The sequence below is a fragment of the Parasteatoda tepidariorum genome, chromosome 7, assembly GCF_043381705.1.
Source record: "Parasteatoda tepidariorum isolate YZ-2023 chromosome 7, CAS_Ptep_4.0, whole genome shotgun sequence".
NCBI classification, from domain to species: Eukaryota; Metazoa; Arthropoda; class Arachnida; order Araneae; family Theridiidae; genus Parasteatoda; species Parasteatoda tepidariorum.
In genome coordinates, this window is record NC_092210.1 from 16,686,971 (window position 1) to 16,701,509 (window position 14,539).

Consider the following 14,539-nt stretch of genomic DNA (forward strand, 5'->3'; position numbering starts at 1 on the left):
CAGTGTTCTTCTTCAAAACTTTGTCCAATTTAGCTACTACACTTTGTGCTATCTTTCCACTTGCTTTTTGCAACAGTTGACTCACTACGTCAATAGAATTTATTGCATCGCAAAGCTCCAATTCTTGTTTCTCCAACCTTGTAATTGTCGAGGACACAATAGTAAATAATAAAAATTGGACAAATTAACAAAAAACTTAAAAAATGCTTTAAAATGCAAAATATGCCCCAAAATTAAAAAAAAAATGCCCTATAAATCTAAAAAAATGCTCCAAAGGACAAAAAATGTCCAAAAATGCAAAAAAATGCAANCCAGCTTGTAATTGTCGAGGACACGGTAGCACAGTTAGACTTGATAAATGATAAGTTTCCTTCAATTTTATCAGAGGATTTTATCAGAGACCTACACGTTTTGCGTTATCTTAATTGATGTAGCGTCTTCTGAATCGAGACAAATTATAAGACAAATCTCGTTCTTCATGTAATAAAAATGCCCCATAAAATAATAAAAATTGGAAAAATTAACAAAAAACTTAAAAAATGCTTTAAAATGCAAAATATGCCCCAAAATTAAAAAAAAAATGCCCTATAAATCTAAAAAAATGTTCCAAAGGACAAAAAATGTCCAAAAATGCAAATGTCATCAAAATCCGGGCCTTAGTTATGATGTAAGTTAAAGCATAATCCAGATATTTCATCAAATATTAACAATTTAAGTATCATTGTTTCGGGAGTGTGATGAAAATATAATCTAACTACATGGTTAAATATTGAAAATTTAAGTATCAATGTTTCGGAAGCGTAATGATTCAGGTTCATAATCCAGATACTTTGTTAAATGTCTAGTAATATTATGATTAATAATTTAGAGCGATCTATCATCTACATGATTAATGGTCTAGCTAAACAGGCTATATAGGCATTATTTATAATCCAATGGTGTAATGATTCATATGCCAGAAACATGATTATTCATAACAATAAATATCAGCATTAATATTCACAATATATACCAGTAGTTAAAACTGCAATGCACTTTCTATGCTAAATTGGAGCATCTTCTTCGGCTCAAAACGAAAGAAAAATGGTGATGAAAAACATTACAAGTTAAATAAATAATTAAGATTAAAAAAACAGGATCATTCAATAAGAAAACGGGAGTCAAGATAAATGGCCCAGTTTGTATTGTTAAGAAACATAAATAATTTTTCACTCAGTTTTTATTATATTCTTCTTAATATGATTAATAATATAACAATACAATTCAAAATTCATTGTAGAGATTTAGAAGCATCCTGTACTTTTGCATCCGTAATAATATCAAAATGTTTTAACGTGTGAAGTGTTTAGAAATCTGAAATTCATTGATCCAAAAAAAAAAATAATAAATTAAAATTATAAGGTGTCGAGGTGCCTTTTTTCTGTTTCCAAAGCCTTGCTTATACAACAAAGAAAATGTTAGATAGATCCGCAGAATAATACCAAAAGCCAGTAAATGTAAGCCATCGTATTTTCTGTTTCCAGTACCCAAATTGATTAAAGAATAGAAAAAGAAAAAAACAGATAAATCCACAGAAGAATACCAAAAGCCAATAATTGTTAAGTTGTTATTTTATTTCTGTTTCCAAAGCCTGAACTGCTTGTAGATGAAAGAAGGGAACAGATAGATTCGCAGAATAATACCAGAAGCCAATAATTGTTAAGTTGCTATTTTATTTCTGTTTCCAAGGCCTGAACTGCTTGTAGATAAAAGAAGGGAACAGATAGATTCACAGAATAATACCAAAAGCCAATAATTGTTAAGTTATTTTATTTCTGTTTCCAAGGCCTGAACTGCTTGTAGATAAAAGAAGAGAATAGATAGATCCACAGAATAATACCAAAAGTCAGGTCTTGGTATTATTCTGTGGATATCCAAAAACTTGAAACTTTCGTTACCAGCCATTGGTAACGAAATTTTTTCTGTTACCAATGTCTGAAATGATTATATTAATGTGAAACAATTACTGCAAAATTGGGGGAGGTAGAAAAGAAATAGCAAATGAGAAAGGTTTTACATTTTACCAATATTGTAGTTCGATTGATAATAATGAAGATTTAACAATATTCTGGAACTTTCCAGCTTTCATTACAATAATAGCCATTGCGTATGTTGTTGACGTAAAAAAAAGTGTCAGAAATTGCAAAACTCTGACAGATCTTGAGTTTAAGAAGACTCGGTTTTACTTATCTCTCTCAAACATTTTTCTAAAATATTTGACACTCATTGTTGAAAAATAATTTCAAATTAATCCAATCTTTAATAAGAAAAATTTTGAAAGTATGTTGACGAAATTAATGTTCCTTTCAGATGTTGACGAATGTGAAGCCATTCCTGGCATTTGTGAGAAAGGAAAATGTGTCAATTCCATGGGATCATTTCGCTGCGACTGCGATGAAGGTTATTTGTATAATGAAGACGCCGGAGAATGTGAAGGTATGAATGCCTTATCATTTTTTAATTAATTTTTAATTTGAAAAATACTATTCTTCAAAAATTTTTGCCCTGAAATTTAGACACAAATATTGATTACGTGTGTCCATCTTTAAAATGGCAATATACAATCTTCACTTAAGTTATAACTTTTTCCAAAAACGACCGTAGAATTAAGAGAATTTTTTTTTTTTTTTTGTGAAAACGCATCTTAACTTTTTAACGTTACGAAGAGTGGTTAAATGTTTAATGCAGAATTTTCATTAAATATATTTTTCATTATTTTGTATTCCTTTAGACAAAATAGGTTGAAAAATATTATATTTAGCATTTTAATAATTTTTGTTTGTGAAATACAGCATTGGACACCTGTGTCACATTTTGCATTGAAAGTAAAATTTTCCGATCATTCCAAACAAAACTTTTTTTTAAATCGCAACATCTGCAACAAAGGGTTGTTTTATTTCACATGATATGAATAATTTGCCCATAAATATTTTTAGGAGTTAAATAAAAAATTTTAATATTTCAAATGCTGCTACACACTTTGCATATGAGTTAAAACCTTTCCCTAAAACGGCATTTATATCTTTTTTTTATTTTCACTAAATAGAAGCTAATTTTGTACGATAACAGGAAAATTTCAGAGATTAACATCAGAGCTTGGCACCAAGAAGCTTATTATTTTAAGACACAAATCCTTATTCCACGAGGGTTCATCATTAAAATGCTGCCATATACTTTCACTTAAATTATTTCCCAAAGACGACAGTCGAATCTTGATAATTTTTACAAGAACTTTTACTTTTTAAACGTTACAAAAAAGAAGATATGAAGAATGTTATGAATAACTTACCGACGTCATAAACACTTTAGAAATTAATTTCGAAACTTATCTCCGTTAAACTACTTCTAAAACGCGTATTAGCTTCCAAAGTCCATCGTTAAATTAGTTATGTTGAACCTCAGAACTTAACTCCGCTAAACTACTTCTAATGCGCATATTTGTTTCCAGAGTTCATCGTTAAGTTAGTTATGTAGCATTTTAACTGTTGATTAACGAACTATAATACTTTTAATCCTACTTTCGCAATAATTCATCTCGATAATGAATCAGTTTTTATTCTTAAATTTTTTGTCTTCCTTTCATATTTACTTGTGAATCTTTTGCGTGAATATTATTTCGATTTAATTTTTGTAGAGTATGTTAAAATTCGCATCGCACACAGTAATTTCAGAATAACCTAATAGAAAGCACTTGTTTATGAGGTCGGGGTAGCCTGGTTGGTAGGGCGTTGGGCTCGTGTTCGTGAGAACGTGATTTCAAATCGGCCGAAGAATTCTCTTGTATTAAAAGGGTGACAGGTTCTCGTTAAATCAGCCGGGAACGCAAAGTCCTCCAATTTCCCAATACAATTCAATATCTCTGGGGGTATTAAATTTGAGGTAGATCTGGTTCAAATCAAAATTACCATCTGTGGATGAATGAATGGAGTATGATTGGGTGCTCCCGGTAAAGTGGGCTGTGACGTGTGTGTTGATGAAGTCGTATTCTAGGTCATAGAGGGCGCCACTGAAAAAACAAGAAACGCACCCTCTGCCTTAAAAATTTCCTTGATTTCAAGCAGGCTTGCAGGGATTGGCCAATTATATAAGTAACAACAACAACACTTGAATATAAACTGTTAAAAGTTTTTCTTAGTATTCGTTATACTATTTAAGTAAAAGACTAAAAAAGCATCTATAATTGCTTTTAAAAAGATTTATTCCTTATTTCTAATTAATTTTTTGTTTATTGCGTTCTTTAATTTGTACTGAAAATAGATTTTATTCGTGTAACCTTTAGAATCAATCACGACAGTTAATTATTGCTTTTTGGGGGAATTTGAGCAATTAAATGGAATTAAATAAAAGATTATAAAGATTACAGTGTTGCATTTTTTTTCTTCTATTCCTTAAGCGTTTTATATGTGGGAAAGAAAAGCGTGGCAATGAATTAAAAATAAATCAAATCTTTTTGGACGATTTTTTTCGTTCTTCAAACGATGAAAAAATAAACGAAATTAATTTTGTTTTTCATTCGCATTTCCTTGGTTCAAAATGCAAACTAAGTAATTTTAAATCAACGTTTGCGAGAAATTAAGCTTTTATTAAAGGACTTAATAAATACTTGAAATAAATGTTTTAAAAGTGCTAATAATTTTAGTTGAATTGTTATCAAGTTGATTTTATATTTGAAATAGTTTTTTATGATTATCTGTCGTATTCTTACAAAAACACACTTAAAATTAAATGAAAATTTATATTTTTATTTTGGAAACATTTTGGATGCTGGTATTAGAATATTTTGTGACACTTCAGCAGTTTCTGCGATGCAAATTGAGCATTCCTGTTCGAAAATATATATATATTTTTTTATAATGCAATAGCACGGTAAGCTTCTTAATGTTATTTCAAAGCTATTGGCAAGGTGCAGATTGGGCATTCGTACACTAAAAAATTTATTTCAAAATTATTTACATGGCACTACATGATCACCTCTGCCACCAAAAAAATTATTTTATAACTATTTATATGACCTAACATAAGCATTACGTGACCCTGAAAGTCTTATTTCAAAATCTTTTATGTGACCCATGAAACATGATCATGAACATGAGCACTTCCATGAAAAAGTTATAACTATTTACGTGACGCAACATGAGCATTATATGAACCTAAAAGAGTTATTTCAAAATTTTTGCGTGACGCAACATGAGCCCTTCTGCCTTAAAAAAGTTATTTCTTAACTATTTATGTGACGCAATATGAGCATAACATGACCCTAAACCAGTATATCAAAACTATTTATGTGACCCAATATGAGCACTTCTGCCATAAAAAAAAGCTTTTTCATAACTATTTATGTCACGCAACAGGAGCATTACATAATCCTAGAAGAGTATATCAAAACTATTTATGTGACCCAACATGAGCACTTCTACCATAAAAAAAGTTATTTTGTAACTATTTATGTAATGAGCATTACGTGACCCTAAAAGAGAATTTAGAAATTATTTATGTGAACCAACATGAGCACTTCTGCCATAAAAAAAAAAAGTTTTTTTGTAACTATTTATGTGACCCAATATGAGCACTCATGTCCAAAAAATGTTTAACATACTACTAAGTGCTCGATCTTGTTAAAAAGGTAATTTCAAAATTCCTTACGAGATACAAATATGGCACTTACACCCTGAAAGTATCTTTCTACATAATATAATATTCGATTTCATTAAAATAGCTACCTAAAAGCACTTTGTGAGCTGCATATTGGGCACTTATGCTCAATACATATATTTTCAGTATAAGTATTATAGTATTTAATCATCTTAAAATCGATATTGTAATTAGCATGAATATTTCTTTTTGCAATACTAACATAGTATTCAAGCTTCTTAAAAATGTGTTTCTTTTCTAAATATTTTTAGATGTTAATGAATGCGAAGGAAATCTTGATCTGTGTACTCATGGTCGTTGTGTCAACACAGAAGGAAGTTTTAACTGTCTGTGTGATTACGGATACGTACCTGCTCAAAATCAACAAGCTTGTCTAGGTATGTTTAGCACTCACGTTAAATTTTTGCTTCATGATTTCTGATACTCTTTCTCGCCTTCGGCTTTTCAAGATCCACGCATCGGTAATAAAACATTAAATTTACTATCAACAATAGGATACCTGCAAGCGACGTAGTGTGGGTATCTGGATCCTGATTGGTTGTTGAAAGGTGGAATTTGTTTACCGTAGCAGCTGTTCTTTTCCTTCTATTTCGATGGAACCGAGCCCTAGATCCTCTTAAGTGACTGCATCTATATTCTTTCACAAGGATTATTTTTCTAATATTTTAACTATTTCGTCATCTATTTCTTCCTTAACTGAAAGACAGGCACGAAGCCTTTTAGAACCTAAACAAACTAATTATGCATCGAAGTTGCCAGGTACACAAAACAAAAATATATCATGGTTACAATGAAATATATAAACAAATAATGAATTTAGGTTAAGAAAAGACGTAGATGAGAAAGATTTATATTTCAGCAATTTCGATGTGAGATATGGCGATGTTTTTAATTAACTTCGCTTTAATCAACATTCTAACTTTTGTGTAGAAACTTAGTTGTACGTCATAGGTCACATGTGTGCGTATACGTTATCTTTTCGCGAAGTACAAGTACCCAACAGAATATGGTTCATTTTAATAACTAAAGTTCCTTGTTAGCTGTTAAAAAAAAAAACACATCAAGGAAACAATGATAGTAAGTTGATAAAATAGTAAGCATTGGGTTTGAGAGTAAAACTTTAATCAACAGGAAATTGGATACTTACAAGTTACGTCATCGCAGGTAAATAGTGGCAGTAGTTGATTCAGAAGCCAATCAGGCTTGAGTCGTTTACAGCGTGACGTCATTAAAGGTATCCAATTAAATCTGATTAAAATTACATGGTTAGGCATTTTTACTTCACTTCTTCTCAAGTTGCAAGTACCCAATTGTGGCTGTTCTAAATCTTGAAGTAAGCAGTTTACAAAATATACTGATGCATAATTCTGTAACTGATTTAGAATTCATGCACCTACGGGTTATGGATGTACAGTATATAAAAAAAGTCGCGACCCTCTTTATATTTTTTGATCGGATTTTTAAGTACTAGGACTCAAACTTAAAGTTTCACGAGGATGACCTCAAATCTGCTCATTAGCGATATGCTCAATAACGATGTAGACGATATTTTTAGTTCCGAAATCAGACACGAAAGCGTCTTTCTCGGAATAAACATATCTTTTCTGATTTGGAATCCTTACCCTCAAAACAGAGGAAATAGCCGACAGAGAGAGGACAGACTGCTGGAACGGTAAGAAAAACTATGGTATCTGATAGTATACAAATATGATCATAAAGGGTTAACCCGCGAAACAAATGTTATCCAGAAAAAGTTTCAAAAGGAAATGAAATCAGAATTATTTCGAAAGTCATTGCTTATAAACAAAGCTCTATGTGCCAAAACTTGAGGATGAACTTTAAAAAAATGCTATAATTTCAGACTGCTATTGACAATAAAATTAAATTACTTGCATTCTTTTTATTTTTATGCCTGACAACAACAATTTAATGCTTATTATTTTAAATATTCTTTTCTTCAGATACAAGGCAAGGCTTCTGTTATGTGGATGTATCCAGTGGTCAATGCAAAAATCCTCTGGCTGTACGCTTATCAAAAGTTGAGTGCTGCTGCGGGGAAAACATGGGTAAAGGTTGGGGAGAACAACCATGTGAGGCGTGTCCCCTCCCAGGTTCTAGTAAGTAATTTTTCATTTAAATTTTCATTCTGTTGTGTGTTATTGAAATAATGATTAAAAAATTTAATTATTTTCTTTAATGCTTAATTTACAGAATTTAATTTTAATACAGTTAATATCTTCCAATTAATCATTAATTTAATTGATATCATTTTGTTGAACTCTAATTAATGTGTATAATGTAAATTTACGGCGCAAATATATCTTTTCATGCATAGCCTAATGACTGGTTCCATTTTTGCTATTCTTTTTTAACGCTGGTGAAATTTAAATGGTGATGATTATGTATATTCAATATTTCTCTGGCTGACACTATGGTTTCGCTTTCTGTTTTTAAACTCTGAACATTCCTTTGATCCCTCAGCTTCTTTTGCATCTTCCTCTTCTTTTTTCCGTCTGCTTCTTCTTTTTTATCTTCTTTTCCTTTTTTACTTCTTCTTTTCTGCTTCATCCTTTTCTTCCTTTTGTTATTTTTCATCTTCTTTTTCTTATTCTTTTTCATCTTCCTTTTCTTTCTTTGCTTTCTTTCCTTCATCTTATACCTCCTCTTTCTTCTCTTAATCCTCTATTTCCTCTTCCTTATCTTCTACTCCTTTTTTAATGCCTCTATAGCCATATATGAGCCTTGACCTGCCAAACAATGTTGTTTTAAACTTTCCTGTTCTTAACCTTCGATTTCGAATTGATAATTTCTATTATGATCAAAACTATTGCATCATCTATATATTTTTCGTTCTTCCTTTGGGTTTAGAGTTCATTAGTGGACAATGTTTTTACTTTTGATACTAGTCTCGTTAGCTATTAATTTCTATTTAGACAGTAAAATGTATTAACTTTAAATCAATACCAAAAATCTCAACATTTTTTTTCTGTTTGCTTCGGTTTTTTTCCAACTTAGTGTTTATTTGTTAAATTGGTTTCACAAAATACACAGTGCCGAACTTGATTTTGAGTCGTATGATTAGAAAATAATTTATGTAGTGCAACCAAATTTGGAAACAAAACGATCTAATACGTATACAGTAAATTATCTTAATATAACAAAGTATCTCTACAGAAAATTTCTCTATATAACGAAATTTTCTAACGGAATGTTAGATAACATTTAATTGTTTATACCACAAGCAAAAATTTAGAATTTTAATTTATATTCTTTTTCCAATAGAAAGTTACAGACAGTTGTGCACCGCCGCATCCTTGCTTGACATCAACGAATGTGACTTGCGACGTGATTTTTGTGAAAATGGTCGATGCATCAATACACCATCTTCCTATCGTTGTGAATGCAATAAAGGATTCAGAGCAGTGATGAATGATAAGAAATGTGATGGTAAGTCCTTAATAATTATTAAAAACTACTGTTTTGATAAGATATCTTATACGTGATGAAATCCTAATTATCCGAATTTGTTATTAGTGAATGCCTTATTAAATTAAGCAGGCGTCTTNGAATCCTTACCCTCAAAACAGAGGAAATAGCCGACAGAGAGAAGAGAGACGGCTGGAACGGTAAAAAAAAACTATGGTACCTGATGGTAGCAGGGGTCTGTTTAGAAGAAATTTGGGTCCGTTAACGGACCCTTCACAAAATATCTTTTCATAAAAACGGACACTTCACTAAATATTTTAACTTAAAAACGGACCCTTCACAAAATGATTTTTCCTTTAATCGGACCCTTCACAAGTTTGTTCATCTTCATTATTGTTTTGTTAATCGAATAAACCCTTCCCAGGGCAGAAAACAAGAAAGATGGATGTAAGCGAATTACGTTTTGTCTTAGGAAGACGATTCTTCCATTATTCGTCCGAAATGAATATTCTGCGTTCAGCAATATAGGCTAAATACCAAATATTTGTACGTTGCATCTCTAATTTAGAAGCAGCAATTGCTGTTTCTCTTAGAAAATTTAATTTTTTTAATTATAACTTTACAGTACCGAGCGTAATCTTGTATCTATTTACAATTTAAAAACTCCTTGAAAAAGATTTTTGCAACAACCGGACCCTATTTGCACAAATTCATAAAAGTGGACCCTGGTTGAAAGAATGTGAGTAATTTTTTCACAATTTCACGAAAACCTGACCTTTCACAAAATGTCTGGACAGACCCCTGAGTAGATAATTATGATCATAAAGGGTTAACCCGCGAAACAAATGTTATCCGGAAAAAGTTTCAAAATAAAATGAAATCAGAATTATTTCGAAAGTCATTGCTTATAAACAGCGCTCTATGTGCCAAAACTTGAGGATGAACTTTAAAAAAATGCTATAATTTCAGACTTCTATTGACAATAAAATTAAATTACTTGCATTCTTTCTATTTTTATGCCTGACAACAACAATTTAATGCTTATTATTTTAAATATTCTTTTCTTCAGATACAAGGCAAGGCTTCTGTTATGTGGATGTATCCAGTGGTCAATGCAAAAATCCTCTGGCTGTACGCTTATCAAAAGTTGAGTGCTGCTGCGGGGAAAACATGGGTAAAGGTTGGGGAGAACAACCATGTGAGGCGTGTCCCCTCCCAGGTTCTAGTAAGTAATTTTTCATTTAAATTTTCATTCTGTTGTGTGTTATTGAGATAATGATTAAAAAATTTAATTATTTTCTGTGACATTTGTAGTCGTAAACCCAAAAATTGGGTCGACTGTTCAACGGCAGTCATAAAATAAAAAAAAATAAAAATTATTTTCTGTAATGCTTAATTTACAGAATTTAATTTTAATACAGTTAATATCTTCCAATTAATCATTAATTTAATTAATATCATTTTGTTGAACACTAATTAATGTGTACAATGTAAATTTACGGTGCAAATATATCTTTTCATGTATAGCCTGTTTATGAGTTTTCCCATTTTCGCCATTCTTTTTTAACATTGGATATAGGTGAAATTCAAATGGTGATGATTATGTAGATTCAATATTTCTTTGGCTGACACTATGGTTTCGCTTTCTTTTTTTAAACTCTTACCATTCCTTTGCTCCCTTAGCTTCTTTTTCATCTTCCTCTTCTTTTTTTCCTTACTCTTTTTCTTCTTCACCTTTTTTTTATTTTTTACTTCCTCTTTTTTTCATCCTTTTCTTCCTCTGGTTATTTTTCATCTTCTTTTTCTTCTAGTTCTTTTTCATCTTCCTTTTCTATCTTAGCTTTCTTTTCTCCCTCTTGTACCTCTTCTTTCTTCTCTTTATCTTCTATTTCCTCTTCCTCATCTTCTACTCCTTTTTTTATGCCACTACAGCCATATGTGAGCCTTGGCCTGCCAAACAATGCTGTTTTGAACTTTCCTGTTCTTAATCTTCGATTTCTATTATGATTAAAACTATTGTTGCATCATCTATCTCTTTTTGGTTCGTCCTTCGGGTTTAGAGTTCATCACTTGACAATGTTTTTACTTTCGATACTAGTCTTGTTAGCCCTATTCTATTTAGACAGTAAAATGTATTTACTTTGAATCAGTTTCAAAAACGCAACATTATTTTCTTGTTTACTTCGTTTTTCTTCCAACTTAGTGTTTATTTGATAAATTGGTTTCACAAAATTACTGTGCCAAGCTTGGTTTTGAGCCGTATAATTAGAAAATAATTTATGTAGTGCAACCAAATTAAGAAACAAAACGATCTAATACGTATACAGTAAATTATCTTCTTATAACTAAATCTCTCTACAGCAAATTTCTCTATATAACGAAATTTTCTAACGGAATGTTAGATAGCATTTAAAATATTAATTATACCACGAAGAGAAATTCAGAATTTTAATTTACATTCTTTTTCCAATAGAAAGTTACAGACAGTTGTGCACCGCCGCGTCTTTGCTTGACATCAACGAATGTGACTTGCGACGTGATTTTTGTGAAAATGGTCGATGCATCAATACACCATCTTCCTATCGTTGTGAATGCAATAAAGGATTCAGAGCAGTGATGAATGATAAGAAATGTGATGGTAAGTCCTTAATAATTATTAAAAACTACTGTTTTGATAAGATATCTTATACGTGATGAAATCCTAATTATCCGAATTTGTTATTAGTGAATGCCTTATTAAATTAAGCAGGCGTCTTACACTAAATATCTAATAATTTCAAACATTAAATTTAGTGCTGTGAGAAAATTAACCTCAATAATGATCTCCAAAATTAAATATTTAGGAAGCGTATGTTCCTTCCAGTTTATTTGAGATCATCAAGTTTAACTGTAGTTTTTTTCTTAGAACTTCTGCTCTTAAAATTAAATTTTAACTTAAATTTATTGCCAGCATTGTAAACATCCATTCATATAATGGATGTGAAAGTTAGTTTCACTTCATTTTAGCTAAACTAACTTGCATTTGTGTTACACAGATAAAATCGGGCTCGCTTTGGGAGGTCAGAGCCCACCCGAATATTTTATTCCGAGCTCGAGAAACAAAGGATTACTTAGAACCCGAGACCACCTGAGAAGTCATAAAGGCCAAATTTTGCGGTCTCACCTATTAGGCTTGTAATACCCAAATAAGAAAATTAGTCATTATAACCTTTTTATCACAATCAGTTAATAAGTTTTACATTTTTATATTTAATGACTGTATTAAACGTTAGTTTAAAAGTAGTAAAAAAGTTTGCGAAAATTTTATCATGAGTACGAGCCCGTCGATGCCTGAAAACTTTTTTCAGTAACAGTAAACGAGCCCGAGCCAGCAACGGGGGTGAGTTCGGGCTTTCTCATCTCTATTAGATTCACAACACGCAATCATAGCCAAGAGTTTAGCCCCATTTTTTCTTCTTTTAACAGCCATGGCAGGAGTGCCACTAAAGTTTGACCCCAGTTAGACGACGTGGACAGCTGCTGAGCTGGTATCTCTTTCTCCAAACTTCCACACCACACAAGTGGAGTTAACTTTAACCTTTATTGCATTACCAGAATTCTGTATTTGTGTTACAGGAAAACTCTAAAAAAATAATCGCAAAACAAAGTTATTGTTCTGTATGTTAATTAGTATTAAGGATTATACATAATAAATTTCATTTTCAGATATCGATGAGTGTCAAAACGCGACTCTTTGCCAGGGAGGTCGCTGCATAAATTCTATAGGAAACTTTGACTGTATTTGTCCTACGGGATATGATCTCACATCTGATGGAACTAAATGCACAGGTAAATGCTTTAAAAAATAAACTGCAAAGATAGTTTTTTGGCTACATAAGGACATAAATTAATTCCTTGCTTACTATATGACTTCAATTTTGAAATATTGGGTTGAGTAAAAAATCATTATTTTTTTCTCCTAAATTTGTCTAAGTCACGAATCTGAATTTTAAGTTATTCCATGCCAAAAGTTTTGAAGAGGGCGAAACAAGTGGAAGTTTGGGGCTTAAGATCAAAATCATTCTTTTCAAAAAAAATGGTCGTTTTCTTCACGTCTTATGAGCACATCGAAAATGTTTGTTCATGCCGTCAAAGAAACTACTTTGAGTTCATGAGGAACCCACATTTCGAGCTCGCTTACGTATCCCAGCTTCTTTAGATGGACGTGAACAATTTTTAGACTGATCCTCATCAATCAGTCAAAAAATCTGTCTCGTGTGTAACGTGGATTTGACTAGATAAATGTCTTTATTTTGACATCATCAACCCGGGTAGGTCTCCTTGATCCAGGAGTATTTTTCAAGTCAAAATCACCAGATCGGAATTTTTTAAAACAGGTTCGATATTGACGTTCGTGTACAGCATCATCACCGTAAACTTGACACGTGTTTTTCCCTATACGGAAGTAAAATTGTGAAATATGGTGAATTAGTCAATTTAATCTTTCATGTTCAATGTTCTATCAAACCTCAAAAGCCCGACGAAATATTTCTTTTTTTTTCTTTACAATGAAGTTTAAACTTTCAGTTATCAGTGACGTAAAAACTACAAATGCAGATGTTTTAAATACTTCAGAAGCCATACTGTTACGATCTGTTGCAGAAAAAAAAAAATTGATTATTCAGTCATTTTTTATTGATGAGTCAATCAATCAAAACCTACACTATTGATTTGCATTACTTAATGCAACAGGAATACAACAAAACCAAATATTCACTTTACGATGAAATCTTAAAAGCTTAGAAAAAAATTTAATTTTTGAACTAAAAACACGCGAAGTATTATCAGAATACAAATTTTATTCCTACTAATCTAATAAGTTTCTCCAAATTATGTTCTATTTGAGTGAAGGTAGATGAAATTACCAAATGATTTCAACTAAAATAGAAAGGATTGTCAGAGAGGTACTCCCTAGTAAAAGTTAAAAATATTTACTGCCTGCATGAGAACTGTAGCTTGTCTACCACTACAAAAATACAATTCCCATTCTGTAGTATATAAGACATGTTAACTGGATTCTATGGTGGGGTACCTTTTCATAGATGAAGGTTGACATTGTCGATAACAACTCTCCCCGCAGGAGCTATTATTTTTTCTTGTGAATTGGGTAAGATTTTAACAATTTTCCTTTTAAATAATTATTTAAATAGTTATTTCTTTTTTTTTAATCCTAACTAGATCAGGACGAATGCTCCATTACGGGAATGTGTGCGAATGGCGAGTGCGTGAATGGCGACGGATCATTTACCTGCAGATGTAAACCTGGATTTTCACTGTCTCCAACGAGACAGTCTTGTATAGGTCAGTTCACTTTTATCATTATTATTACTAATATCAGTCAATGAAAAATTTCCTAAACTTTAGTTGTAGATCATCAATTTAG

The 14,539-nt window shown here is 31.5% G+C and overlaps 1 protein-coding gene across 1 annotated transcript in view; it reads left to right on the forward strand.

The window, feature by feature from the left end:
* LOC107449725 (fibrillin-1) overlaps window positions 1–14,539 on the forward strand; it is a gene marked incomplete in the record, with an annotated part of 285,801 nt that overhangs the window by 166,053 nt on the left and 105,209 nt on the right. Inside the window, 6 exon segments of the mRNA XM_043039583.2 lie at window positions 2,350–2,475; window positions 5,943–6,068; window positions 7,653–7,808; window positions 8,974–9,138; window positions 12,823–12,945; window positions 14,335–14,457. Of these exon segments, the coding sequence (XP_042895517.1) occupies window positions 2,350–2,475; window positions 5,943–6,068; window positions 7,653–7,808; window positions 8,974–9,138; window positions 12,823–12,945; window positions 14,335–14,457 (819 nt within the window).